Genomic DNA, 27,110 nt, shown 5'->3' on the forward strand with positions numbered 1-27,110 from the left:
TGGCATCACTGGGAGGAATTGATCTCCAAGCCAATTGGCTGTGAGGACCAGCTGCAACTACAGTGGAAGAGCAGCTGTACAGGACATCCCTATGGAGCAGGACTTGCTTCAGTGGGGCTTTGGTGCTCACTGAGTCTGTCCTTGAGTGTGTTGCTTCTGGATGTGTAGAGTTGTAATCCGCTATGGTCTGAAGCTGTCCACCAGGTGCACTGGCTCTGAGGCCTCTTGAGAGTGCAAAGTCAGCCACTGCCTGGGGCCACCTGGTAGGAGCTACAGAGAGATCTAAAGATGGCTGCCACTTGTATTGGGCTAAGAAATGCTCAGGTGAGGCCCAGCTGTGCAGCAAGGCAGGCTGGTGGTAGTGCCAGGTCATGAGCCTTTTATTGATAAGTTTGGGGCATGCTGATACCAGATGCTGCTTGTTTGAGAGATTTTAGGAAAGTCTGAAGCATGAATCAAGACAGGCCATTCATATGGCAAAGCCATTGCAAACAGCTTGTGTGGGGCTGCAAATTGGATGGGGCAGGTTCTCGGGGAATCACCAGGGTGAAACGAACAATGTGGGCCATGCTGGTGAAAACTCAGATATGGCTGCCAGTTAGTTCTATGATGGAGGAGGTCCCAGCACAGGAAGAATAACCCTTGTGAGCACCCCTGTCTGGGAGAAAGCCATCCCTGAGTTCCTGCCACATGCCAGACAGTCCAGTTCCTCCATATATCCCTGGATTCCTTCAAAGCCACCAGGCACTGGAGCTCAGAGGAAGTGGGCCTTTTAAGAGGAACACCTGGGTCTCCAGCAGCCTCCATGTCACTCAGCCACAATGCTGGTTTTTACAGCTCGAAGTTATGAGGACTTCTCTTCCCAGCTCTGGAACCCTGGGCTGGGGGTCTGGTGTGGGGCTGGGACTACCTGCTTCTCATGGTAGGCCTTGGAGATATCCCTCCCAATTAAAGAAACACCACACATGGGTGTCGGAACAGCCCGTTCTAGAAATTCCATAGGTCTCAATGTGCTTTCTTCTTTACTTCTCTAGTTGTAGGACTTCCATTCAGCCAGATTTCAGGTGGTTCTGAATGATAGTTGTTCTGTATTTTAGCTGTAATTTTGATGTGGTTGTGGAAGGCTGCGTGTACCAGCATTTAACTACGCCACCATCTTGGTTCTTTTGGGGGTGGTCTCTTAATAATCCATGAGGGTTGGGGGGAAGCCGCCCTAAAAGGCTAAGTGCCACTCATTCCCTGTGCCCCTTTGCTTGGATTTCTCTCTTCACCATGAGTTAGTTCTGAGCCTGCCTGCGAACAGTGTCATGAGGTATTACTTCCTGCACACAGTAGGCTTATTAGGAAGTGCTGGGAGGAGGGCAGCCAGCCTAGTGCTCCCCCAGGTGAAGGTGCACTGAGGCTCTGACAATAGCCAACCACCCAAGGTAGCAATCAAATGGACCATAACAAGAACCCAAGCTGCCCTGGTGAGTCTCCCAAGGGAGAAGGCTGGGCTTTCTTAGTGTCTGGGGTGGAAAAGCAGGATTCCTTCTGGAGTTGAACAGAAGATTTGAAATGATTAAAGCCAAGGGCACAGCTGTTGGGCATGGCAGGACACAGTCGATTTGTTGTTAAGAATGTGCCCATGCTCATCCTTCACAACAGCTCAGTCTCTAGGACCTCAAGCCCAGCATCTGTGAGAGGTCAGGGCTCGGCATGGCAAGATCTTGAACCCCAGAGGAAAGGGACAAGAGATCTTGTAGAATTTGCTTCCCATTCAAGTGGCTGACACATAAAATTCACAAGTATTTCTTTATATCACCCCATTGTGTACTAGGTACTATTTATTCTAGGTGCTAGGGATCAGATCTCAACCCCCTTGCCTGCTACTAAACATTCTAATGGTGTGAGACTGACAATAAATGAGAATATAAATAAACCATGTTGCTTAGACAATAAAGAGTAGCCCTGGCTGGGTGGCTCAGTTGATTGGAGAGTCATGCCATACACCAAAAGATTGCATGTTCCACTCCTGGTCGAGGCACATATCTAGGTTTCGGATTTGATTCCCCAGTTGGGGCATGTAAGGGAGGCAACTGATCAATGTTTCTCTTTCACATCAATGTTTTCTTTCTCTCTCCCTCTCTCTCCTCCTCCTCTCTCAAATCAGTAAACATATCCTTGAGTGAAAATTTAAAAAAAGAAATAAAGAAAAAGAAAAAGAGTGATGAGGTAGAGACTGAATGGCGAAGGGGAAGAATGCTGTATCCTGGGAGGTCAGGGAAGGCCTCTCTAAGACATGATGTTTGGGCTGAGATCTGATGAAAGAAGGAACCAGCCATGTAAAGGGGAAGAGCATTCCAAGGAGACAGAACAGCTGATACAATGCCCCGAGTGGGACAAGCTTAGCATGTTTCAGGGAGAAGTGATTCCCATTGAAATCAGAGACATCAGCAGGGCCAGCTTCTTAAGAGTCTTGTAGGCAATATCAGAGGAGTTTAGATATTGTTTAAAGAGCAGTGGGAAGGCATTGGAAGGTTTTAAGCAAGGGAGTGACATGATTTGACCTTCAGAAAGAGCTCTCTCGTGACTTTGTGAAGAACAGATCATGAAGGAAGGGAAACCACTTAGGGGTTAATTACATTAATCCAAGTGAGAGAGATGATGGTTTGGCCCAGACTGGTAGCAGGGGATGGGGAGAGAAATGGACAGACAGACTAAGGAAGTTCTGGAATAAGATCTACAGAACTCAGATGGGATGGGGAAACATGGTAACAATCAGGTGGAGAATGTGCCCTCCAAATGGGGAAATCTCAAGGAGGGTCAAGTTTTAGGAGGAAACCCCAGGCATGCAAAGTTTGAAGTGACTCCAGGGGAGATGTCAGGAGGCTGTTGGAATGTCCTAGATTCTGCAAAGGATACCCAGATGTGCAGGACCCAGAGCCTACTTTGGAGGAGCTTATTGTCCAGCTGTGAGATGAAACCTAGTGGGGGAGAATCTGCCCTGTGCCCCACTCCTGCCTTTTCTACCCAAGAGCCTCAAAGACCTGTTTCATTAGGGAAAAATTAACCCCACCCTCTGAGACTCCCTCTGTTAGAATCATGGAATTTCTTCCAGCTCAGAAATGTCATGATTCTATGAGACCTGGCACCGACCAATGGGTAGAGAGGCAATCTCGTTCTAGGAATAGTCTGAGAGTTCTTTGACCACAAGGGCCAAGGGCCAGGGTAAATAAGCTTTCCTAAATTCCCAAGATCCTGTTATTCTAAGTATTAGGCACTACCCTCTGAGAATTTTTAAAGGAGGTTCCTCTTTTTTCACTCAGCCTTTTTCTTCAGGTGAAAGAAAATCTATCTAAATGAGTAAGTATCAAGAGTGGTCTTAAAAGGAAGAATAAGGGGGGGAGTGCTTGAGGTCCACCTGCAGCCTCAAAGGAGAGAGAGATGTGAGAGGGAGGAGGGGCATGGCAACCAGGGCTGCTGATCACACCTGCTGTGTCTGTCCCTCTCATGAACCAGGAAGTGGGTCTTCCGTCCCCTTCATTTCTATGCCTTTCAACCACCTGGGCCTTAAAGCAACAAAGCAGCCCCCATATAATTCGAATGTTCCCACATCATAGGACCTGTTCCAGCAGGCTGGCCAGAGCTCCAGCCTCAGAATTGCCATGGGAGTTGCAGGGAGGGGAGGGGCTCACAGGGCTTGGTGCCTTCATCTGTAAACGCAGAGCCCTGGAATCACACTGTCCAATATGATGGCCACCAGCTATGTAGCTATTTCAATTTAAATTAATTAAAATTAAATAAAAAATTTAAGACTCAGGTCCTCAATCACGGTAGCCACATTTCAAGGGCTCAAAAGCCACATGTGACAAGTGGCTACTGTGTGGAACAATTCAAATCTAGCACAGCTTCATCATCTCCAAAAGTGCAGCCAGACAGTGATGGTTTACCACAGTGGTTCCCAGGATATGGTCCCTGGGCAGCAGCGACAGCCCTGGGAGCACTTTAGAAATGCAAATGCTCAGGCCCCACCCGAATGAGAGACTCTGGGGATGGGTTTTAACAAACCTTCCAGGTGATTCTGATGCTGAAGCCAGAAAATCAAGGCTCCAGTGCAACCCAGGGCTGGGATCTGGCCCCCGACCCTTCCCTGCTCTCTCCCTTTCACCCCATCACATTTCTCCAGGATTATTTCATATTGAAAAAAACAAAAGGATACGATTCTGTATCTGTGCTATATTGGAAGTCCAGTCCACTTCAGAAGAGCCCCCTGAGTCTCCGGGGGTCAGAATGGTTGTAATGTAAAATCGCTCCAATGAATGTCACTGGGGTGACTGCAGAATGTCTCATGAAAACAGCCTATGGCTAGGAACCCAGGTGTGTTCCCATTTTACAGATGAGGGAACCAAAGCCTCTCACTCTTCCTGACCACCAGGACTGAGTCAGGCCTAGGGAATATCCAGGTTAAGAGCCTCAGAGACAGACGTGTCCTGGTTCTGTACCTAGGGGCCAGGAGATTGAGTGAGCGTGTACTCTCTGTAAGCCTGTTTCCTCCACTGTGAAGCCTGAATAATAATAGAACTGGTCTGCCGTGCGGATGAAACAAGCTCACGGACATAAGCGTCCCTGGCACTCAACACGTTTTCGATATTATTATACCAGGCAGTAGGAAGTCGGCCTAGTTTTCAAATTCTTTTTCAATATAAGCTGCTTTTCTTCTATTCTGTGGCCCCGAATTTCTCTTAGGATGTGAGCACCAGCTTGTGTTCCCTACACCTATTTGGGAACCAAAGAGGCATGGTGGCCCTTGTAAGTGGCATCATCAAAAGAGTAGTTTTTGCAGATTGGACAGTCTCTAGCTTTCTGGGTACAAGAGAGGTTGTTAGGTCAGGCTGGGAACTAGGAGGCCCGGTGAGCTACCCAACCCACAGTGGCCCAGAGTTCCACCACTTTGGGTCACATGACCTGAGCCAATGGCTCAGTCTCTCAGCCTCTACCTTTCCATCTGTGGGAAAGGGGGAATGGTCTGCCCAGTGCACCTGCCCTGAGTCCCCAAGATCCGAGGATGAATTCCACCCTCACCGTTTTCTAGAACCCAGGCCTCATCTTTCTCTTAGACCGTTTTCTGGCATCGTCCTCTGCGGAGAAACAGAAGCCACCAGTCTCTTCCTTTCTCCCTCCCCCACACCCAGGAACCTCAGTCCGCATGCTGCTGTCTGACTCAGCTCTCTCCACCCCTTCTCTGCCCTGGTAATCCCTTTCCCCTCAGTTCCTACGGATGCACCCCCTCTCTCTAACTGTAATCTATTTTTCCTCTCACTGCCTCTTCCCTCCTACCACCCCCTCCCCCCAAAACAGCAGTGGGCATCCAAATGAGGCTGGACTTCCTGCAGCGCACGTTCTGGGCAGCCACGCAGCAGGTGGGTGTGATGCAGGTCAGTTCAGGGTCAGAGGGCTCCCCAACATTTCCTCGCTGATGAGGGGCTGGCACTGTCAGACCCACTCCCCCGGCTGCCCCACTGCCTCTCAGCCCGCCTGCTAGGCCTCTGCCAGCCCTCCTGGATCTCTCCTCTGCCTTCCTTAGCTCCTGGAGCTCTGCCTGCGGCCTCAGTCTCTGGTCCCAGCCTTCCCCACCCAGTGCTCTCTCTCTGCTTAGGCCTGGGGCAAAGGGCAGGACACCACATCCCCTGAACTGTCGGTCACTAGTCTCTGCTGCTCAGATCCCCCACACAGCAAAGTAAGGAAACTGCCCTCCTCAGTGCCCCCCGCCCCCCACCAAGATCCAAGCCCAGTCTCTGGCCCACCCACTCTGAGCTGGGCCTTTCCACAGCCCCTCCCACCCAACCCTTCCTCTCCTGCCTCTGCTCCCAGAGCCCTCAGACCTGGCTCCCCCTGGGCTGCACAGGGCTCCTCTCTATCCTCCACAAGCTCCTCCAGCCCCGAATCTGCCCCTGGCACTGAGCCTCCTCTGCTCCATGGCCCCCCTTCACTTGTTGCTGTGTCTCCACTTTGAGCAAGTGTAGGGACCAGAGAATGAAGGTGGAAGGAATGGGAGGGGGAAGGAGCACCAGCCCAGTAGCCTGGGATCAGCCACCACATCGAGCAGGATGACAAAGAGCAGTAGGCGGCCACCCATGAGGCCTCCAGCAATAAGGCTCCCTTCTCCTCAGCCACAGCTGCAGGGCCATGGCTCCCTCTGGGAAGGTGACCCAGCCGCAAGGATCCTGCTTCAGTGCCCTGCCCACTACCGCACACGGCCATACACACACACACACACACACACACACACACACACACACACCAAATACATACATGCACACATACACACACCACACATATACCACACATGGACACACACCAAACATAGATACCATAGACACACTTGTGCATGTACCACTACTATACCATAAACACACATCCACCAGTCCCCACACATCAGCACACAACACAGATGTACAACGCACATAGCACTCCCACACTCAGGGCCAAATACCTACCCCACACACAAGGGCATATCCGACTGACAATTTCTCTTCCTTCCAGTGCAGTGCGGGGGATGGGCCGTGCCCAAAGAGCTGCCAGGACAGTGTAAGTTCTTCCCAGTGTGAAGAGGGGGGAGTGGGAGCCATGGGCCCCGCACCCCAGTCCTCTGGATGAGCCAGCTCCCTTCCTCCCCAGTGCCCTTCTTTCCTGCAGTGCTGGGCTCCACGAGGGGACCTTCTCACTAGTCATGGCCGCCTGCCTTCCCAAATGCCAGGCCAGGCAGAGGACCCAGGGGGCCGGGGCAGGGCCAGAGCTCACCTCCCTCTGGGTTTCTCCTCAGGACCTGGACTGCTTCCTCGTGGACAACAACGGCTTCATTCTGATCTCAGAGCGACCCCAGGAGGTAAGATGCTGGGAAGTGGGGTAGGAGTAAGCCAAGTCCTCCAGTAGCCATGTCTTCAGAGAAAGGGCTGATGGCCCCAGGAAGCAATCCTGCCTTAGAGCCCATTAGAGTGAAAGGTCTGCAGAAAATGGGATCGCCTCTTGAACCCAAAGTTAACATAGCAAGATTACAAAATTCAGGCTCCTTTCAACTCAGATGGTCATAGAAAATATTCTTGATTTTGTAACGATTCAGGCCTTCTCCAGGAGTTGGTTGGAAATTGTCCACATAATGAGGAGAGGCTCAGCCCAGCTACCTTGGGCCTGTGGCTGTCATTGAGGGCATGGCCTCAGAGGGGCCTCCTCCCAGAGTCCTACGCTCTCTCCCAATGCTCATTACTCAGCCCTTTGTCGCATTCCCCTCCCCGCTGCTATAACAATTACAGGCTAGGGCTTATAAACAGGGAACTTGTTGCTCACAGAACTGGAGGCAGAAATCCAAGGTCAGGAGCCAGGATGATTGAATGAGGGCCCTCGTCTGGGTCGTGAACTTCTCATCGCATCCTCATGTGGAAGAAGGGACAAGGGAGCTCTCTGGCTCTCCTTCGTAGGGCACTGAAACCATTTCTGAGGGCTCTGCCCTCATGGCCTACTCGCCTCCCAAAGGTTCCACCTTTGACCATCACCTGGGAGGTTAGGTTTCAACATGTGAATTTGGGGGAGACATTCAGACCATAGACCCTCCCCTTGTACCTTCCTGGGGCCCAGAGGGCCAGACCGTCCCCATGTTGTGCTGTCTTCCTGCCTGGACCTCCCTCGTGGACAGTTCTATTCCAGCCCCGCGCCCGGTTTGCTAGCAGGGAAACAGGAATGGCGGTGACCCTTCTCGCGTCGCAGCCCGGCTCACACGTATAACCTCCCCCGGCCTGTGATGGCTCCTCGGACCCCGCTCGTGCTCACAAAGGCGAAAGGAGAAGATACAGTCATAATTTCGTTTTGCCAAGCCCAAAACTGGGCCCCAATATTAATTACGTAACCAGGAATCAAACTAAAAGGAAGCCTATTCAAACCTGAGCCCAGCCTGAATAGCTTCCCATGAAATATTTCCTTGAAACAAGCCAGAAGCATTGAAAAATCCTCCAAGCTGAACCTCAATGGAAGGGAAATAGTATTGGGTCCAGAGTGAGCTTCGCCCCTAACTAGCTATGTGACTGGGTGAAGTGGCTTCCATTAGCCATGCCTCAGTTTCCTCCTCTCTAAGATGAGGGGGCTGCACCACACGACGTCTAAGCCCCAGACTCTCGGTGCCTGGGCTATCGGCAGAGCTGGGGAGGCAGCGGGGGTGCCGAGGCCGTGGCCATGGCTGTGTCTGTGCTCTGGCCTCAGAGTCCAAAGAAGTCGTGAGAACATGGCAGGAGCCAGGGCATAGGAAGGAGATGTGAGAAAGAGGGCATCTGAGGAAGGGGCACCAGTGGGTGATGGAATCCAACTCCTTGAGGAGAGATTTTGAATGGCCCGCTCCTGCGGAGCCTGCCTCGGCAGCAGGAGTGAAGAAGCAGATGGTTATGTCCATTTTCCTCTTTCAGGAGTTGAGGGCCGGCTGACATCATGGCGTCTCTTGCCAGACGCGAACTGCCAACCATCCCTTGCGCTGTCTTTCCTCCTGTCCCTTTCATGCCCCCTCTTGGCCTTGCCACTCTTCTGTATTTCTCAATTGCTCTGAGGGGAATGGGTGATGACAGAAATGAAACCAGTGGTTGGAAAGAGGCTTTGGGCCTAGCGTAGTGCTCTCAATCATTCATGCCCTGACCCCTGCGCCCTGGGGAACTGAGAGGGCACCCCTGCAGGTCCCCGTGGTGTTGGCTTTCAAGCGCCAGCGTTTCAGAGAGAGCGCAGAAGGCTGGACACTTGGGGAGGGGCAGCCACGCCTGAGAGGCCGGGCTCTGGAGCAGTTGAAAGCCATGGCTCCTGTGGGGCCAGAGAGTGCGGGTTAGGCGTTTTAGCCCAGAGCGCCACACTGCCCAGCGCCGCCTGCAGACAGCAAGCAAGGGATGAGCATGGCTTTGTTCCAATAAAGCTTAATTACAGATACCGAAATTTGAATTTCACATAATCTTCATGTCTCATGAAGAATTATTAATCTTTTGACTTTTTTCCCAACCATTTGAAAATAGAAACACATTCTTAGCTCAAGAGCCAGATTTGGCCTGCGGGCCGTCATTTGCTGACCGGCCTGAGAGGCAGCAGGACAGACTTGCAGGGAGTGGGGCCCGCGGCGGGCACTCCCAAGGGGCCCTTGGTGTAGCTCACGGTTGTCCTGTTGTACACTCGCTCACATGTCTTCTCAAACCATGACATCAGTGGGCACAACTGTGGATAATATGTGGTAGCAAACAGCTATTTAGACGCTTCTATTTTACTATAAAGGATGTGCTTACTTAGCTTATTTACTCCTGTCTTCTCAACTATTGTATTATTTTATAACATTATCCTTTGTATAACGAAGCAGAGCACAAGTGAGATCTTCATTAATAGGGTGTGACCTCTCGGGACTCCTCCAGAGCCCCAGCTCCCACTGTGCCTGGTCACCCTGGCTTCCCACAGCCCATGCTCCCCTCCTCCTCTCCCAACACTGGGAGGCCCCAGGAAAGGAGAGGTGGGGGACGGGGCGGCAGTGGGGGGGCGGGGGAGGAGTCAGGGGAGGATGGCTCTGGTGATGTTATTAGTTTCATTTTATACCAGAGGAAAACAGGCTCTGCAAGGTTTGGGAGGAAAGTCAAGCTGGAGAGCCTGGGTCCTGGAGGAAATGGAGGATTTGCTGGGCGAGGCGAGTGAGCCCAGGGAGAGCGGCCTTCTCCGAAGAGTGTGGTGGACTGCAGGCCCAGGGCCGCTGAGCAGTCCTGCTGCCCGGTCCTACCCTCCCTCACTCTGTTCATGCTCAGGGCAGTTTATTCACTGAGTCAAACTGGTGTGAGTCTCACAGAATTAGGGCCAATGCTCTAGGACCCTGAACTCCAGGCCAGGAATTCAAGCTCCTGGGTAAGTCCAAGGCTAGTGCCCAGGCTCTGGAAGCAGCAGCATCACGACAGGGCTCCTCTTTCCTCACTCTGGACCCTCTGCCCCGTGGCCTGTGCAGTGTCGGTGATAAGAGGGCACGAGGGAAATAGCACCCAAGCCGGAGACACCAATGATATAAGCAGCACCTGGCAGGTATCCAGGCTCAGCCATCTATCCACCCATTTTTGGTTTTGTGGGTTTTTTATTAAATTCAATCATTCAATAACTCTGTAGCAGTTACCTATTGCTGCATAACAAATTATCCCAAAATGTAATGACTTAAAACCACAAGACTTACCATCTCCCAGTTTCAGGGGAAAGCATCTGGGTATGGCTAGGTGGGGTGAGTCTGGCCCAGGGTCTCTCATGGGGCTTAATTAAGGGATCAGCCAGGGCTGCTCCATTCAAGTCATTTCAAGCCTCAACCAGAGGAGGCTCAGCTTCCAAACTCGCTCACATGGTTGCTGGCCAGATTGGTTGCCAGGTGGGCTTCTCCAGGGGACAGCTCTCAACACGGCAGCTGGCTTCTTCGGAGCAAGAGAGCCAAGACGAGCAGAGAGAAGAGAGCAAGACAGAGGTCAAAATCTTGGGAACCTAATTTCAGAAGGGACATCTGGTCACTTAGACCTTATTCCATTCACTAGGTGCAAGTTACTAGGTCCAGCTCCAGCCTATACTGGACCTAGTATAGGGGATGGGCTTACACAGGGCATGACTCGAAGAGGCTAGAACCATTGTGACCATTTCAGGATCATTCCACCACCACACACTCCTACCCACCCACCCAAACCTGCCCCTCCCTAAGCACAGCCAGGGGCCACCAAGGGCCATAAGCCTGGGCCCTCCCAACTCAACCCTACCCCTCCCCCCTTTTATCCGTAGGCCTCACAGTGTGGTGGAGGACCAGCAGCATCAGCAGCATCTGGGAGTTTGGTAGAAACACATGTTCCCAGGCCCCACTGCAGGCCTAGGGAATCAGCAGCTCTGGGGATGGCCCACCCAGTGACTCCAGTGTGTGGTGGAGCCTGAGGCCCCTACCTCGGCCTTCACGCCCGTTGCTGTGGATCTGGGTGTACTTCTGGGCTGGGCTCTGTGCCGAAAGGTCCAGGCCTGTCACTGTACCAGGTGCAGGATTCTTCCCAAAGTCCTCCCCAGCCCTTCCTCATGGGCCTCCTCCCCAGCAAACATCAGTGTAGAAGCCCCAGGGCCCCCCTGCGCCTGCCGGAGGGAGGGGTGCTCGGCTCTCTCCTGGTCCTGGCCTTGTTCCAGCTTGAGGGTTAGATAGTTGGCCCCATTGCGCCTCTCTTCCAGCTTAGGACTCCGTCTTATAATAAACAGCCACAAAGGACGGATCCCAGCAGAGCTACAATCAGACACCCCATTGTGGTGTCTCCTTAAGGCTTAAGTCTCCCAGAAGCCATAGCACCTCCTCCCTCCCTGGCTGCAGCCCACAGAGCCAGTGCCTGCAAGGCCCTCAGACCAGGGCAACCCTTCTGTCCGCACAGGGCCTCTGACAGGCCTGTGCTGGGCCTCGCTGTTTTGCTTGCTCCCTTCCTCCTTCCCTACCTCCCCAGGCCCTCCTTCCTCCCGCCCACGTGGCAGGGGAGGCTTCAAGTCCCATTCTGCGGGTGCAGGGTGAAGTGGGCACAGGAGAAACCTCGACTTCCCTGCTCTGCATGTGCTCCTGCACTTGCCTCTCCAGCCCCCTCCCCACTCCTCACCGCCTGCCTCAGCATGTCTCTGGCTTCCCCGGGCTCAACTTTCTGGGGGCCAGGGCACCCTCATTTGGGCAACTTGAGCTGGTCACCTGACCCGAGACAGCTGATGGCAGCAGAGCCCCCCAGGAGTGCAGAGCCCTGATCCCCACACTCTTCCCAGCCCACTGTGGGCCCAAGGCACCTGCCAAGAGACGGGGCAGCTCAGGGGCTCGGGGGAGGCCATACAGCAGGAATGAAAGGATTGGTCCCCACGGGGAGCCGTGCGCAGTGGCTTCACTCTGGTAATTCATGTTCTCCTCACATCCCTCAGAGGATGGACTTGTCACTTTTAGAGAAGAAGGAAGTGAGGCTGTCCTAGGTGAGGAGGCCGTATGGCATTGCTCCATTCCAATACCTGAGTGAATCTTTGCTCTAATTCACCCTCTGGTCCCTTCTCTCTGGGGACAGCAGACTCACACGTGCATGCACATCAGCCCATGCCGAGGGGATGTTGCTGGCCAGGGGGATGCTCATCAGTTCTGGGTCCTTGGCTGCCACCTGCCCCGTCTGCTTCCTGCTCCAGGCTCCTGGGTGTGCCTCACAGGACCTCACCTCACTCCCACCTCAGTACAGACTGGAAACTCGGGAAGCCCCAGGCCCTTGGCTCAGCAGCCCAGTGGACGGTTGCTTGTGTGGGGGTGTCCTCAATGAAAGTGGAGCCTGCCCTGTGTCAGCACACCTAGCTGGCAGGTAGAGCCAGCTCCCAGAGCCCCTTCAGAGTGCCGTGGCTGTAAAGAAGCCATAGTCCCCCTGTCGTGCTGTGCTGGGTGCCCCCCTACCTTCAGTCTGAGGGCCCTAAATTGACAGGGCACCCAAAATTGAGTGGTTGGACTTGGCTTTGCTGATTCAGAAAATTCTATCAACTTACCTATTTGAGTCACTGATTCCCTCTGAGTTCAAATGAAACTGTATCGGCCAGGAATTGCATTCTACTGTGAGGAATGGAGCCCCCACTACAGTGACTTAAGCAACGTAAGGCTTATTCTCTCATATAAGGAATGGCTGAAGGCAGCCCCGGCCTGGTGTGGTGGGTCACCAGGTGCCCCGTCCTCAGGACCGCCCGGATACAGGAGCTCCTGCCTGCGTGTCCACTTTCCAGACAAGGGGGAGTGCAGCAGCCCTGGACGTGGTGCCCTTCCTGCAGAGTCATCTCCCTTTTAACAGATTCCTGGAAGGCCCACCAGGACTTTGCTCACATTTCATTGGCCAGCCCCAGCCGCAGGGGAGTCTGGGAAATGTAGTCTTTTAGTTGAGGATGTTACTCCCTACCAAAGAAGGGGAGGCTGGATAGTCTCTGCCAGAGTGGCATATCCTCCAAGTCAAGTTGCTTATTAACAGAGGAGGATACATTGCTTTCCGTGTCTAGCAGCTTGTCTTACTCTCATGGACCTCCCTTCTCAGAATCAAGTGCCTAAACAACAGGGTTTGGGGTAAATAAGCCTAGAATTACGGAGGAGAAGAGGAGCCTCAATTCCACCTCACTGCATGCACTTTCCCGGGGAGCAGAATACTCACACCACTCCTTCCTTCCCTGTCTGTTCCCTCGCACCTTCCTTCCACAGATATGCACTGAGTAGTACCATGAGCAGGACACTGTGTTCTGTGGGGGCAGAGGAGGATCTCTGCCCCGAGGATGGCGCTGGGTGGTGATGCAGCAGCACACACGCAGTAACTGGAACAGCAGAGAGAATGCCCCGCCTGAGCAGGAGCCCTCGGCCCAAAGGAACTGCAGGTGGCTTCAGGGCTGCACCTGGAGGCACAGGCAGGATTGGCGGCCTCTCACCTCCCTGCTTGCCATCCTGTCCCTGGAATGCCCTCAGCTCCACGCTCTCCCCTTGCTGTCCGCTGCCCTCTGCAGAGAAGCCTCTCAGGCCTCCCAGGCAGAGCACATGGGCCTTCCGGGCACAGAGAGAGCAGAGCTGACCCGCCTGCTCCGTTTCCCCTGGGAGCTTCTGTGGTGAGCCTGTCAGGGTCTCAGTCAGAGGAAGGAGGATTCGTTCTGCTGGGAAAGTGAGAAGCGGACTCCTGAGAGGAGGATGAGAAGGAGCGCTCCTTGGAGTGAGGCCTGGGGAAGGGTAACCAAGGCAGGGAGAAGGGTCCTCGTGTCTCTTTGTCAGACTGGTCGCCACTTGCCCAGCACTTTCTGTGGGCGAGATACTTGGCACACATTATCCCCAATCTTCCTAACGGGCCTGCCCATGGCCACACTGCAGGCAGGGGCAGAGCCAGGATTTGAATCAAAATCCAACCCCTCGGTCCTAGCGCCCTGCGCCCTGCTGAGGACCAGCCGCAGCAAAGGCAGGCAATGGGAGGGGTGCAGCAGCGAGGCTGGGGCACGGGCGGCACAGCAGGCGTGAAGGTGAGCTGACCTTGTTGGCTTGGAGGATGCCCAGCACACAGGTGCTCACCTCGTGTTGGTTGGTTGGGTGATGAAGGAGGGATGGTGAGAGAGGTGAGCAGAATACTCAAAGAGAGTGATCAAATCCCAGCAGGGGCTGGGGCCTGGGGAGCCCAGTTACGAGGGCAAAGTGGCTGCAGAGAGGACACAGGTTTAGGTTAAGTCGCTATTCATGGAGTCGGGATGGTGAGTGACAGATCCACAGGAAACACTGATTAATTGGAAAAGAGGGGAGGGCAGGAGAGAGGGAAATCAAAGGCAGCTCTGAAGTTCTCAGACCTGGTTTAGCTGGGTGATAAGGATGCCCTTGAACCTCCTGTGACCATGACCCACAGAAGCACATTTTGCTTCTGACCCATCACACACACACACACACACACACACACACACACACACACACACACACACACGTGTGCGCAATCAAGTTTCACAAAACCCTGTTTAACCTGCTGCAGGTGATTCCCACTGATTTGTTCAAAGGAATTCTTTACCTTAAAAAAATGTGATTGCAAACCCCAGATTGATTTCATAGACAATTAATAGATTACAACTTAGAGTTTTAAAAGCACTGCGATGAGACTATGGCAAGGGCGGGGGGGGGGGGGGGGGGGGCGGGGCCCAGGGGTGCAAATTAAAGGGCGGGGGCGTGGCATGGATCCCCCTGTGATTACATTGAAGGGCAACTGCAGGGAAAACCCACACAGGCAGCTAAAGTCTGGAGCTCAGAAATGAAAGTCCTCACCATCTCTCTCTCTCTCTCTCTCTCTCTCCCCTCCCCCCTCCCTCCCAGATGGGAAGATTTCTAGGGGAGGTGGACGGTGCTCTCCTGACCCAGCTGCTCAGCATGGGGGTGTTCAGCCAGTAAGTGGGACCCGCTTCTCCCCCATCTGACAAAAAAGGCAGGATCTGAGGCTAAATGGGCCAGACAGAGCCGGTGGTCCTGACCTCAGAACCCATCGTGAGAGCCCCCACGTGCTCCAAAAGCAACTGTTCTGAAGCCCGGGACTTGAGAAGAGGCGGGGAGTGGCATGAGGACTGTGGGCTCCTAGAAGGAAAACCAAATTTACTGTTTTCTTTAAAACAAGTACAGAACTGTAATTTTTGGCATGGCTTGCTTCTGATCTGCCATCCTAACTCCTCAACTGTCGGGCATCTGGGTGAACGAAACTGCAGCGACTCCCTGGGGCGGAGCAGGGGCGGGCAGGGTCCGGACTCACCAGCTCCTGTCTCTGGCTTTCAGGGTGACCATGTACGACTACCAGGCCATGTGCACACCCCCCAGCCACCACCACAGCGCCGCCCAGCCCCTGGTCAGCGTGAGTGTCACCCCAGACCTCCCCTCCGCCAGGTGGCAAGCCCTCCACCTAAAATGAGGTTACCTGGTCCCTGGTCTCCCCCAGCCTCAGGCATCTGGCCCAGGGCCCCTCTTGACTCTGACCAAGAAGTCCTCCCCCACTTCTGCCTCACCCGCCCCGCCCGCCCCCCCCCCCCCCGCCCCCCAGCCCTGCAGGGATTGTCTGCGGGCCTCTGCGAGTAGTGTGGTCACACAGGCCATCAGGGACCCTGAAGCGTCACCAAGAGGCTCATCAGGACGAGGCCCTGCCTGGCCTTCTTGATGGGCTTGTCGAACCCGCTGCCGGCCCTGCACAGGAGTCTCTTGGATAGCCAGCTTCCCAGGCTTCCCAGCTGGGAAGGGGTGGGTGGTGGCAGCAGGACGGATGTCTGGGGGTGTGGTCTGTCCCCCAGCCCAGGGTTAACTGGTTGTCTCCCTTCTTCCCAGCCTATCTCAGCCCTCCTGACTGCGACCAGATGGCTGGTGAATGAGCTCTTGCTGTGAGTGGGGGTGGGTGGGGGGTGAGTGGGGGGCAGCTGTGGACTTCATGCAGGTGTGTCTTCTGAGGGATCCAGAGGAGGGGGAAGGTCTGGGGAGGAACTGTCCTATGTGTATGGGGCCTCCTCTCTGCTGCTGCCAGGGGCACCTTTCTCCTCATTCGGGGACCCTCGGGCAGGGAAGAGGATGTCCAGGAGAACAGGGCTGGGCCGGGGAGCAGCGGGGAGTGCCAGCGCCCCGGCCACTCAGTCGGATTTGGTGCCGTGTCTGACAGGTTCCTGCTGGAGTGGAGTGCATGGGGCTCCCGGAGAGCTGGCCACGGGGCCCAGGGTGAGCACCTGTGACTGCATGACCTTGTGTTTGCTACCAGTGCCATTTCAGTCAGCTAACTGGAAACCTCCCCCTCTGGGGGGTGACAGAGGGGAAGGGGCTCTGGGCAGCTCACTGTTCATATCTCATCCTGCTTGGCCTTCTCTTGTCACCTTCCCCTCCTGGCTCCCCACCTCTGTGTGACATCACGCCATCTCCGGACACCACTGCTCCATGTGACATCACTCATCCCATGTGACATCACCACCTTGTGACATCCTGACCTCGTGTGACATTATGCCCACCCTGTGCTGGGCCTCATGTCCTGGGCAGCCAAAGCTGTCTTCCATCACTGTAAGTAGCACCCACTGTGGAGCCGGGTCGGGAGAGCGGGAGGCAGCTTGGGGCTGCAAAAGGCCTCCTCAGCTCTCCCTTAAAGGGGTGCATTCATTCGGGGCACCCCGACTCGGCATCTCCCCCAGGGTAAAGCCCCGTGGCTTAGCGGGGGTGCAGCCCAGACCTCATCCCACACAAGTACAGTCTGACCCGGGCGAGATGGAGCCCAGCCGTCTCCTCGGGAGGACGTTGAGTTCCCAGAGGAAAGGGGGATGCGGTCCAGTGGCTGCGGCCACATGCAGGTGAGCGGCCACCAGGTCACCCTGCGGCACGAACAGCGCGGCCTCCAGCTCAGGGTTGCGGGGTGGCCGGCAGAGGCCTCATCTGATCACGGGGACACTCCTGGGATAATGCAATTCCCAAAGGTCTGACCACAAATCAAAGCCATGTCCTGTCAGCCAGTTGGGACTCTGACCACATTCCCAGGAGGGTGAGGCTACCTGGTCTTTACCTGCAAAGGGACATGGGCTGCTTCCACTCCCTGGGTGGCCCGGGCTCCTGTTCCACGCAACACCGTCGCACCTGAGCAGGTTTTGCTCCACCCCCGCTTGCTATAGAGCCTTTCCCTGGTGTTCTGCGACTTCTCCACCGTTGGGGCCGCACCCCTTCTTTTGCTTCCTGATGGAAAACCCACTCGCACTGCTGCCCCTGCCTGGCCTGCTTCACCCCCCCTCTGCCTGCCTCACCACTGGCCTGCTGGTGTGACCGCCGACCCTCAGCTCACGTGGCCACCCCCTGCCATGTTTCCAGGCTCCTTTTGGAAATCACACCCGGCAGTCTTCACAGGACCGCCCGGGACATTCAGTCCCGGGGTGTTTGTGACAGGAACCAGGAACCATGTGTCACCGCCCATCTAGAAACAGGTCCCTCCTCCCGGCGGCTCGGGAACAGGCGGGCAGAGCGCCCCTCTGTCCTCTGCCAGCATCTGCGCCTACGAGGCTGAGCGTGAGCTCCCTCATCCTGCTTGTCCAGAACTTCCCATCTCAGGCCGCTGTCCTGGGCTCCTTCCTCCCCCCAAGCAGGCCTGGCCCGGCCGGTCAGCCGTGTCCTCTGGGCCTGGAGTCCAAGGGCCTGGGCAGAGGGCAGCTGTGTGCCCTTGGGGAAGCCACTCGCCTATTGTTGTTGGCATGCGGCTCTTGTTATCCCTGCGAAGACCTACCACACAAGGTGGCTCAGCTGACAGCGGAGACAGGCCAGCCTGAGCCAGCCCCCTGGGTGCGAGGCCCGTGCAACGGGGCCTGGAAGGAGAGGAGCCAGGCCCTGAGCCTCTGCAGGCTGCAGCCAGAGCACCCCCTCTCGAACCCCAGGGGCCGGAGAGCGGCGCTGCTCAGCAGCACCCTTAGAGGCCAGCGTGGCCCTGGCTGACCCTCAGCAGGGCTGTGCGGGGACACTTCTGGGTCTGGGGATTGAGGAGACCTGTCACTCCCTGTTAACCTTTGTGTGACCCTGCCATAGGTCATGTCTACACAATGGGGGAATGCGGCCTGTCCTGCCTATTTCACAGAGAGCTCTGAGAACAAAAGGAAAGGCGTGGAAAGTGGCGTGCAGAAAGAGGGGTACTGTAGCACCGAAACGACACTGCTATTTTGAACGAAAACCATGTCCCTCCGCCTGGGAGCTGGCCTTGTTTGCTTTTTGCTCACCTTGGGAGCGAGCATGGCCGTCCAGAGCAGGACGCCAGGGACCTACTCTCCCGTGTGCTGAGTCCTTTCTGAATGACTCAAGTGCACCACAGACCCGCACTGAGGGCCTCTGCCCAGCCATCCCCCAGCCCCGCGGCCGGCACCGGCCCTCACTGCTCTGCTCTCACCAGCAGCAGGGACGGAGGGCACACCTGGGGCTTGCCCAGGCCCTGCACTCGCAGAGCGCCTCAGCTGGCTGAGGAGATGTCACCTGTCCATACTGAATTGGAAGGGTGGTGGGGTGAAGGGCTGAAGTCTCCCCGAGCCACCCCTGGGCACTCTGACCAGCTCTGCTTTCCTCTCAGACTCTGCACATCAACAATGAAGGAGCCTTTAAGAAGGTGCTCTCCCGCTCCCAGCCCAGCTGACAGTAGGGATGCAGGCTTCCATAGGCAGGAAGAGGCTTTCACCAGGTCATGAGGCTAGTGTGTCAGTCACACACAACTGAACCCGAGGCGCCCTGAGGCCCAGCCTGCTGCCCTGTCCACTGTGATCCACTCCACTGCTTTGATTCTGTTCCTTTGCCTTCCCCCTTTCTCCCGGCCTACCCCTCCTTTACGTGTTCTGAGAGCTTTCTGACAAAGGAGCCACCTGCAAATGGACTAGGGCCTGGAGGTGTTGAAGCTGAGATCCCTCCAGGAATGACTCTGCAGGCCCTTCCAATTTGATGATGCACTTTCTCCCATCGCACCTGTCTCCCCACAGCCCACAAGCACAGGAAGCAGGACATGCTGCAGCCCTGCGACACGGAGTACCCTGTGTTTGTGCACCAGAGGGCCATCCAGGAGGTCAACGGGATCATCGATTGTGGGGCCTGCCAGAAGTAAGACCTGAGGCAGCTCTTCCTGCCCCGGCCTCGGAGCAGGGCCTGGTCACTCACAGGAAGGGGAGGGGCAGGAGGGAGGGGGCCGCAGGGGGAGGGGGAGGCGCATCTGTAAATGGGGAGGAAGGCGAGGGTGCTCTAAGTGAAAGGGCATGCTCCGGGGTCTTTGTTTCCCAGGCCCCTTAGTGAAGGAAACAGGCTGAGGCAGAGGGTGTGTGGGAGGAGGCCAGTTGGGGGCCAAGGAATGGCGGTCCCGAGGCCAGGTCCTTATGAGCAAGTCACCTCCACGCCAGGCCCCAAAGCCATCCCAGATAGAAATGATCCCACGATTCAATGTCCATCTCACTCACACCTGCATCGAGGCTCAGTGTCAGGGCCACATGAGCTGAACTCCATTGAGAGATCTTGGAAGGCAAGGGTAGATTTGAGGAAAGGACAAGCCAGCTCCCCCTTAGAAATCTGTCTGTGCAGAGAAAGGGGAAAGCATAAGGATGTTCTTAGGAGCGCGTGGGCCCAGTCTAGACTCAGCCTTCCCCCATGGAGAGTCCATTAGATCCAACTCGCTCTGCCAGCCTGGCCCAGAGAGGCCTGAATGAAAGTTCCCTCCTGCTGACCCCACCCCTGGCCTCAGGGGCCATGCTCCCTGGAACTTCTCTCCTGGCCCAGGAGGCTGAGATCCCTCCAAGATGTCCCCTTGGTCAGCCTTGCCATTCACCAAGGGCTTCCCAGGATGTCCTTGAGAGACCCCAGACTTCGAGCGAATTCTTTCATAGTGTAGCGCCTCAGACTTCTGCGTCAGACAGGTTTCCATCTCTCACCCTTGTGTAATGCCAGTGGGGTTTTAACTTTAGCACAGCAGTTCTCTTGGACTATTATTATTTGTGCACTTAGCTCAAAGGCTTGTTGTAAGGATGAAGTAAATGCTATGGTGCAAAGCCAAGACTTTAGGGTAGACAGACTTGAGTTTAAAAAGTGGCTCTGCTACTTCCTAGCTGTGTATCCTTGGGCAAGTTACTTAGCCAATTCTAGCCTCCATGTTCGCATCTACAAAAGGGAAATAATAACTTCATGTAGTGTGGTAAAGGTTATGTACGTGTGTGTGTGTGTGTGTGTGTGTGTGTGTGTGTGTGTGTACAAAACCCGGAGGACATGGTCAGTAAGGGGCAGCTGTTATGTAATACACCAGGCCCTTTGCATAATAGGCTCTCCATAACCCTTTACTCACTCCCTCTTCACAGGACTCCTGGGCAGCATGCAGGGGCACGGTGCCACCTCGTGGCCAAGACTGAGCACTGCATCTTCCCCATATGGCCTGCCCCCACCACATTAAAGCAAGGAGAGCCACACATCCCTATTTGCTTGGTGCAGTCCTGATTTATACCTGTTGTCCTGTATATATTAATAATAACTTTAACTCTCATATATGTTCCAGTTAGGACTTCCTCGCCTTCTCCAATCTGCTAGGAAAGGAGCATTTGCAAAGGCTTGTGGGTAAAATAAGCCAATAGGACTGAGTCAGTTGCCCAGGGCTGTTCCTGTAGCTGCCCTGATCTGACCTGCCTCATGGCTCCATTTCTTCCCCTGCCACCCTAACTCTACACTAGAAGTTTGGGGGTTTTCCCCCCTAGAAGCCCTATGTCAAGCCTTCCATGGATTCCAGGGCCCGCCTCTCTCTTTGCTGCAGGATATTTGTGATGCAACAGATTCCCAATAGTAACCTTCTCCTCCTGGTGACAGACCCCACCTGTGACTGTAGCATCTTCCCACCAGTCCTTCAGGAGGCTACGGAAGTCAAATATATCCTTCTGATCTGCCACAATGTGCAAGGTGAGGGAGGGGTGTCGGTGCAGGAGAGATTGAGGGGCTTAGATTTTGAGGCTGAGGCCAGTCTCCCTCACCACCACCATCCCACTCTCCCACGCAGAGCATCATTACTGGTTCTCCAACCCTTCCCCCAGGCCCCTGGTACTGCCTCCTGACCCTGGAAGCCACTTGTAAGGCAGTTGGTCCTACCAGGGGCAGGCTCTTCCAGAACTGAGTCTCCAGAATCAGGTCTTGTCATGAGGCGTTTGCCTTGACAGTGACTCCTGCACATAATGCCTCTATCAAGTGTGACAGAATGCGCTCCCAGAAGCTCCGCCGGCGACCGGATTCCTGTCATGCCTTCCACCCAGAGGTGGGCTGGAGGGGGTTCAGGGGTGGGGCTTAGACTTTATCCCCAAATCCTCAGCGCTGTGGCTGTGCCTGCACATGGAAGACATGAGTGCATCTGGGCACAGGATGCAGCTGCACGTGGACACCTTCAGACACGTGCAGCAAATACTCAGTCAACCAGGATCCGAGGGGCCTTCTACAAGCAGAGCCACACAGTTTCCAGGGTTTAGGCCCTCAGTGAATCAGAACACAGCATCCCCATATTGTCTTCATTGCTGCTGCACTTAGCTGCAAATGACCTAAGCAAACAGGACATCATTATGTGCAAAACACTAATGGTGACCGACATGTATTGAGCACCCTCCCTGTGGCAGGCCCTGAGCTGGGTGCTTATACTCGGTATCGTCTTGGCTGGAAATGGCTGCCACAAATAATCCACATCAAAGATGCTCCCAGAGTCAATGGCTTCCCTGAAGTCATTCTAAGAGGATGACCCCGCAGCCACTCCAAGAGGGGGCAAGCAGAGAATTCATGAGCCCAGTTCTGGGGCTGAGTGTACAGCCTCTACTTCCTCCTAAAAGGTAGGGGGTCTGAGAGAGGGGACAGTGCTTCCTCCACTTTCGGAAACCCCCCCCCCCCTTACCCCAGGCTTTTGGATCCTATTAGTCCAGAGACCCCTACCCTACTTCCTACCTCCTCTGGCTGGTACGTCATCGTGAATGCTGCCCTTTCATCTCTGCTCTGCGTTCCAGGAGAATGCCCAGGACTGTGGTGGCTCCTCGGAAACCTGCGCCTCGCTCCCCCTGCTCCTGCTGCCTCTGTGTGCCTGGCTGCTGCCACCCCAGCTGCTGCGATGACACCCACCCAGTCTGACCTCTGTTTTGACAAGGTAGTCCTTCCAGAGACATTTTAAGGAGTCAGCAACTGACAGGGAACCCAGCTCACTACAGCTGGGTTAACACCCAGGTCAATGCTTATCTCAATGACCCTGCCTCCTGAAATTGCTGGGTGGAACCAGAAACCACTTCCTCAAGACCTTCCAGGATGCCTGCAACCACCCAGCCCACCTCGAGGGGCATTCTCCCATCCTTCCTATCTCCTCTTCAGGAGCCTAGCATGAGCTCAACTTGGACCAAGACAAAAGGATTTCATTCCATCTATTCTCCAGAAGTCCAGACCCAGCCAAAAATAGGGTCAGCTGTTCTAATGAACCTGGCTGGTCTTCAGTAGAACAAAGGACTTAAAGATACTGAGAAAGAGAGGCAGAATGAGACCAACAATAGCAACAACCGAAATGAGACAAGGGCAAGAACAATCCCCACAGGAAACATAGCTGCCTCAAAGTGAGATGCACGGTGGGGGCAGCTCAATTTCCTTTTGCTGCTCAAAAAATTCTAACTCTGTTTGAGACAGAGAGGGGAGGGGAAAGAAGGGGAGGGGAGGGGAGGGGAGAGGAGGGGAGGGGAAGGGAGGGGAGGGGGGGAAGGGAGGAGAGGGGAGGGAATAGTAATGGAAAAGACCCCAAATCCTTTTATCCAACATAGCTACACGTGATGTCTGCAAACTATTGCTATTAAAAAAACTTCTGCCGAAACCGGTTTGGCTCAGTGGATAGAGCGTCGGCCTGCGGACTGAAGGGTCCCGGGTTCGATTCTGGTCAAGGGCATGTACCTTGGTTGCGGGCATATCCCCAATGGGAGATGTGCAAGAGGCAGCTGATCGATGTTTCTCTCTCATCGATGTTTCTAACTCTCTATCTCTCTCCCTTCCTCTCTGTAAAAAATCAATAAAATACATTTTTAAAAAAAAGTCTTAAAAAAAACTTCTAAAAACATCTTTGCAGTCCCGCCAGTGTGGCTCAGTGGTTGAGTGTCAACCTATGAACCAGGAGGTCATGATTCAATTCCCAGTCTGGGCACATGCCTCGGTTGCAGGCTCGATCCCCAGTAGAGGCAGCCAATCAATTATTCTCTCATCGTTGATGTTTCTATCTCTCTCCCTCTCCCTTCCCCTCTGAAATCAATGAAAACATATATTTTTAAAAATGTTTGCAAAGCCCTGAGGTAAAGGAACTTCTGCATCCAAGAAAAGCATGAGATGCCCGGCAGCCATGTTGGAAGATACTGGGGTTCAGCAGAGGCGGCAGGAGTGGCTGTAGTGGAACAAGATCCCAAGAGCGAGCAGTGGCATGGGGAGGGTCTCCAGAGGGCTGGCTCCACACTCCCCTGGAGGTCCAGGCCCCCTGGTCCACAAAGAGACGACCTGGCTCTGTTCCTGGGTTAGAACTTTGGGGAACATTTCAATTTGCCAGGCAGAGCCCACGGTAAGGGAGCTATGCTTGGGAATTCACTCTCCACATACACATTCCTCCAGTATCTTGAGGCCCTGGAATTCCTGCAGCCCGCCCTCTCAGACCTGGCTCCTAAGAGACAGCAATCTCCATTAAAGGCAGAACTGGGCGGGAATTCTGGAGTGGCCTCAGATCTTTCCGTTTAACCAACCTCCAATGAGGAGGTCTAGCCACACCCCATAGTCACAGGCAACGACAGTGCACAGGGCCTTGGGGGGCCCTTCTCAGCCCTCCACTCTTCAAAGTACAAGTTTCCTACCAGTAATTGGCCCCCTTCTCCCCCAACTCAATAAAACACATTCATTATATTTGTAAAATGCCTTATGCTATCCATTATACAACATTACTTTCATTACCACTTAGGTCTCACAACAATCCTGTGAGGTGAGCATTAACAGCCTGTTTACAGTTGAAGAAATCGAACCTCAGAGAAGATAAGGGATTCACTTAGCTAGTTTAAGTGGCAGAATAATGGTAGGAATAGCTAAGGTTCATATGTGCCAGATAAAAGCAGTTATTAACCCATTCAACCCTTGCAACATCCCTCTGAAGTAGGTACTAGTATTAGCCCCACATCATAGACCAGGAAACTGAAACACAGAGTTGAAAACTGACTCCAAATTATTAGAAGAATGTTGTGAGGTTTGAATGCCATATTCGTAATAATGTGCCTAGCTACTATTACCTTGTTTCATGGAGGGACAGAGAAATTACAGTCTGGATGCCAGGGACAGTAGGTAAAGGTCACAGTTGCCTACCTGGTGCGGGTGGGTGAGAAGCAGCAAGGAGCCCTTTTTCCAACCCAGTGGCTATCATGGCTCAGAGCTTCCCCATTACCATGTCGCAATGACCTCATTGTGATCAGCATGGCAGCATGAGCACTTCCGAGCCACAGGCCATGGCCACCCACATGCCTTTCTTCAGCATTGGTCCTGGCCTCCAGCAGCATCTGACCTCAACTACCGCCTCCCAGACACAGACTACCAGTCTCTCTATAGGAAAATCCAGTGTTGTCTTTTGAAAGGCTTATCTTCCCCACCCAACCAGAACAAACATTTTTAGGCAAATCTAACAACTATTTTAGCCATATAATTTTAAAACCAAGCTTAGGAAGTGCTGTGGCAGATCCTGGCCTCATTTTGTCCACTTAAACCCCATGCCGTGCCTGGCCTGCAGTGGACTTTAAGATCTGGAAATCTCTTTCAGAACCAATGATCAAAAGACCATTTCTGATCAACTAGTTTGCTCCTTACCTGGAAGAACAGAACATTCTCCTGAGTTTGCCTTTCTTCAGAGGTCAGAACTACTGTTCCTCCTTCTACTGTTAACAAAATCACTGAAGGACAGCAGGTGGCAACCAGGCTCAAGCTCAAGAGCCACCATCTTTATTTCAGAGGGACAAAGTTCAAACCAAAGTAATTTAATAAATGACAAGAGTCTGGGGTACAGAATCTTTTTTTTTTTTTAAGATTTAACTTTGTGTGTTAATCCTCACCTGAGGATATTTTTCCATTGATTTTTTAGGGAGAGTTGGAAGAGAGAGGGAAAGACAAAGAAATATCGATGTGAGAGAAACACATCAATTGGTTGCCTCCTGCACATGCCCTGACCAGGGCCCAGGCCAGGGAGAAGCCTGCAACCAAGGTACATGCCCCTGACCAGAATCGAACCCAGGGCCATTTGGCACACAGGCTGATGCTCTATCACTGAGCAAAACCGGCTAGGGCTGGGGTACAGAATCTTGAAACCCTTTCCCTATAAATGCTGCACATCTTTGGGGGACCCAGAATTCAAGGCTGCTATGAGAGCCTCCTTCCTCAGTACAGAAATATATTAACTTCTAAATTCACTTAATAATTTTGTGTATTTTAACAGAAGTGCTTTCAGGTAAAATGCTTCTATAGTCATTTAATGTGAAGTTTTGGTTCAGGAGAGCAAAGGAGTGGACATATCTTAAAGTCAGAAAAGTAAATATGAGGAGTCACAGACCACAAAAGGGAGAAATTAGAGCAAGAGTTTGGCAGAAACGCCAGCCCATCACAATGGAAAATTAGAGAAATGTTGATCCGTGAGAGCACGTCACAGAAAGATGCAAAGGATGTTAGAAACCCCATTTTAACAGGTGAGAAAACAGGGCTGGGGAAATGACTTCTCGCCTGTCACCTGGCAAATGGCAGAGCTGCACTCTGAACCTACAGCTGTTTCTAGGTCAGTGTAGCTAGCAGGGGTGGTGGGTGAGCAGTAATGAGAGACTTTCGTGTTCATGCAGCTGGATCCCCTGCTTCCTTGGGTCCCTGAGCCCCCTCCATGCCATCACAAGCAGAAGAGCCAGACTGACTTTGTTTCACCAAATTAAATAGTTGAAGCAGGAAATGTTTGCATATTAGGATACAGGGAGTGGCAGTCCCTAGTTCATGCCCATGAGAATACAGAATGTGCTGTAACTGAAGCAAAATACTCAAGATGATATTATTTCTGGGGTAATTTTAAAGCAACAATGCCCAAAGGTTTCTCTAGACTACCCAGAGCCCTAGCAATCTATAGTCAAAATTCAAACTTACCCTTATCTATTTCCTTTACAATATCCAGAGGATATTGAGGAGTATATACTAGTAGACAGCTTGGAAAAGGCTAGGAAAAAATGAATTATTTGTAGGCTTCACCTTATTTTTCAAGAGCAGAATGCAATCCAGTGTTCTCTATGCAGATAATAGGGAAAACCTTTAACATTTATCTATACCTTAAAATGAAAACTCAGAGTGGACATATTATCCCAATACTGGAAATTCTCCTGCAAAACTAAAAATACCTAAGACAAAAGTTAAAAGTCTTCTTTGTTACATACTAGTAAAAGGGTTAAAAATCCTCAAAACTTTTAAGTCAATATACATAAAACTGTCTAATCTGAATTTTCTTCTTAAAGAACACCGGCAGTCAGCCTTAGCTTTTCTGATTTAGTTTTTGCACCAATGTAATGTGAGCTGATCAGTTCAGAGGGTTGTAGTTGGGTTATGTGAGATAGCAAGAGTCCTTTGGATAACGTGTTCATTATATATTCGTTTCATAAACTTTAATAATTAAGGAGTTAGCCCTCTCCTCTATTCTAAACCTGGTCAAAGGTCAGAGTTCATTTCCCAGTCAGGACACATGCCCAGGTTGCAGGCTCAATCCCCTGTAGGGGACATGCAAGCGGCAGCCGATGGATGATTCTCTCATCATTGATGTCTCTCTCTCTCTCTCTCTCTCTCTCTCTCTCTCTCTCTCTCTCTCTCTCTCCCCCCCCCCCCTTCTCTCTGCAATCAATAAAAACCTATTTTAAAAAATAAAATAAACTTGGTCAGAAAGGTTGAGAAGTGAGCTGGGCATGCGGATTTTGGCTTGTGAATTCAGATTAGAAAGTTTCTGAAAATTCCTTAAGCTTCAGTGTCGAAATTAACACTTCAAGTCAGAAATGCCAAAAGCTCTGGGGTGGTAAGCTGAGACAGTGAAAAAAATACACAACAAAAG

The 27,110-nt window shown here is 53.1% G+C and overlaps 1 protein-coding gene across 1 annotated transcript in view; it reads left to right on the plus strand.

Moving 5' to 3' along the window:
- The window catches only part of CACNA2D4 (calcium voltage-gated channel auxiliary subunit alpha2delta 4), a gene marked incomplete at both ends in the record, with an annotated part of 114,509 nt that extends 92,399 nt beyond the window's left edge, over window positions 1–22,110 (plus strand). The window contains 12 exons of the mRNA XM_081083634.1: window positions 5,341–5,402; window positions 6,526–6,570; window positions 6,806–6,868; window positions 14,849–14,919; window positions 15,299–15,374; window positions 15,839–15,891; window positions 16,164–16,219; window positions 16,532–16,552; window positions 18,982–19,099; window positions 20,784–20,926; window positions 21,181–21,275; window positions 22,006–22,110. Coding sequence (XP_080939760.1) covers window positions 5,341–5,402; window positions 6,526–6,570; window positions 6,806–6,868; window positions 14,849–14,919; window positions 15,299–15,374; window positions 15,839–15,891; window positions 16,164–16,219; window positions 16,532–16,552; window positions 18,982–19,099; window positions 20,784–20,926; window positions 21,181–21,275; window positions 22,006–22,110 — 908 coding nt within the window. The remainder of the gene's footprint in view (window positions 1–5,340; window positions 5,403–6,525; window positions 6,571–6,805; window positions 6,869–14,848; window positions 14,920–15,298; window positions 15,375–15,838; window positions 15,892–16,163; window positions 16,220–16,531; window positions 16,553–18,981; window positions 19,100–20,783; window positions 20,927–21,180; window positions 21,276–22,005) is intronic.
- Window positions 22,111–27,110: the final 5,000 nt, after the last annotated feature.

This window comes from Myotis nattereri, assembly GCF_964212035.1.
Source record: "Myotis nattereri genome assembly, chromosome: 2".
In the NCBI taxonomy this organism is placed as follows: domain Eukaryota; kingdom Metazoa; phylum Chordata; class Mammalia; order Chiroptera; family Vespertilionidae; genus Myotis; species Myotis nattereri.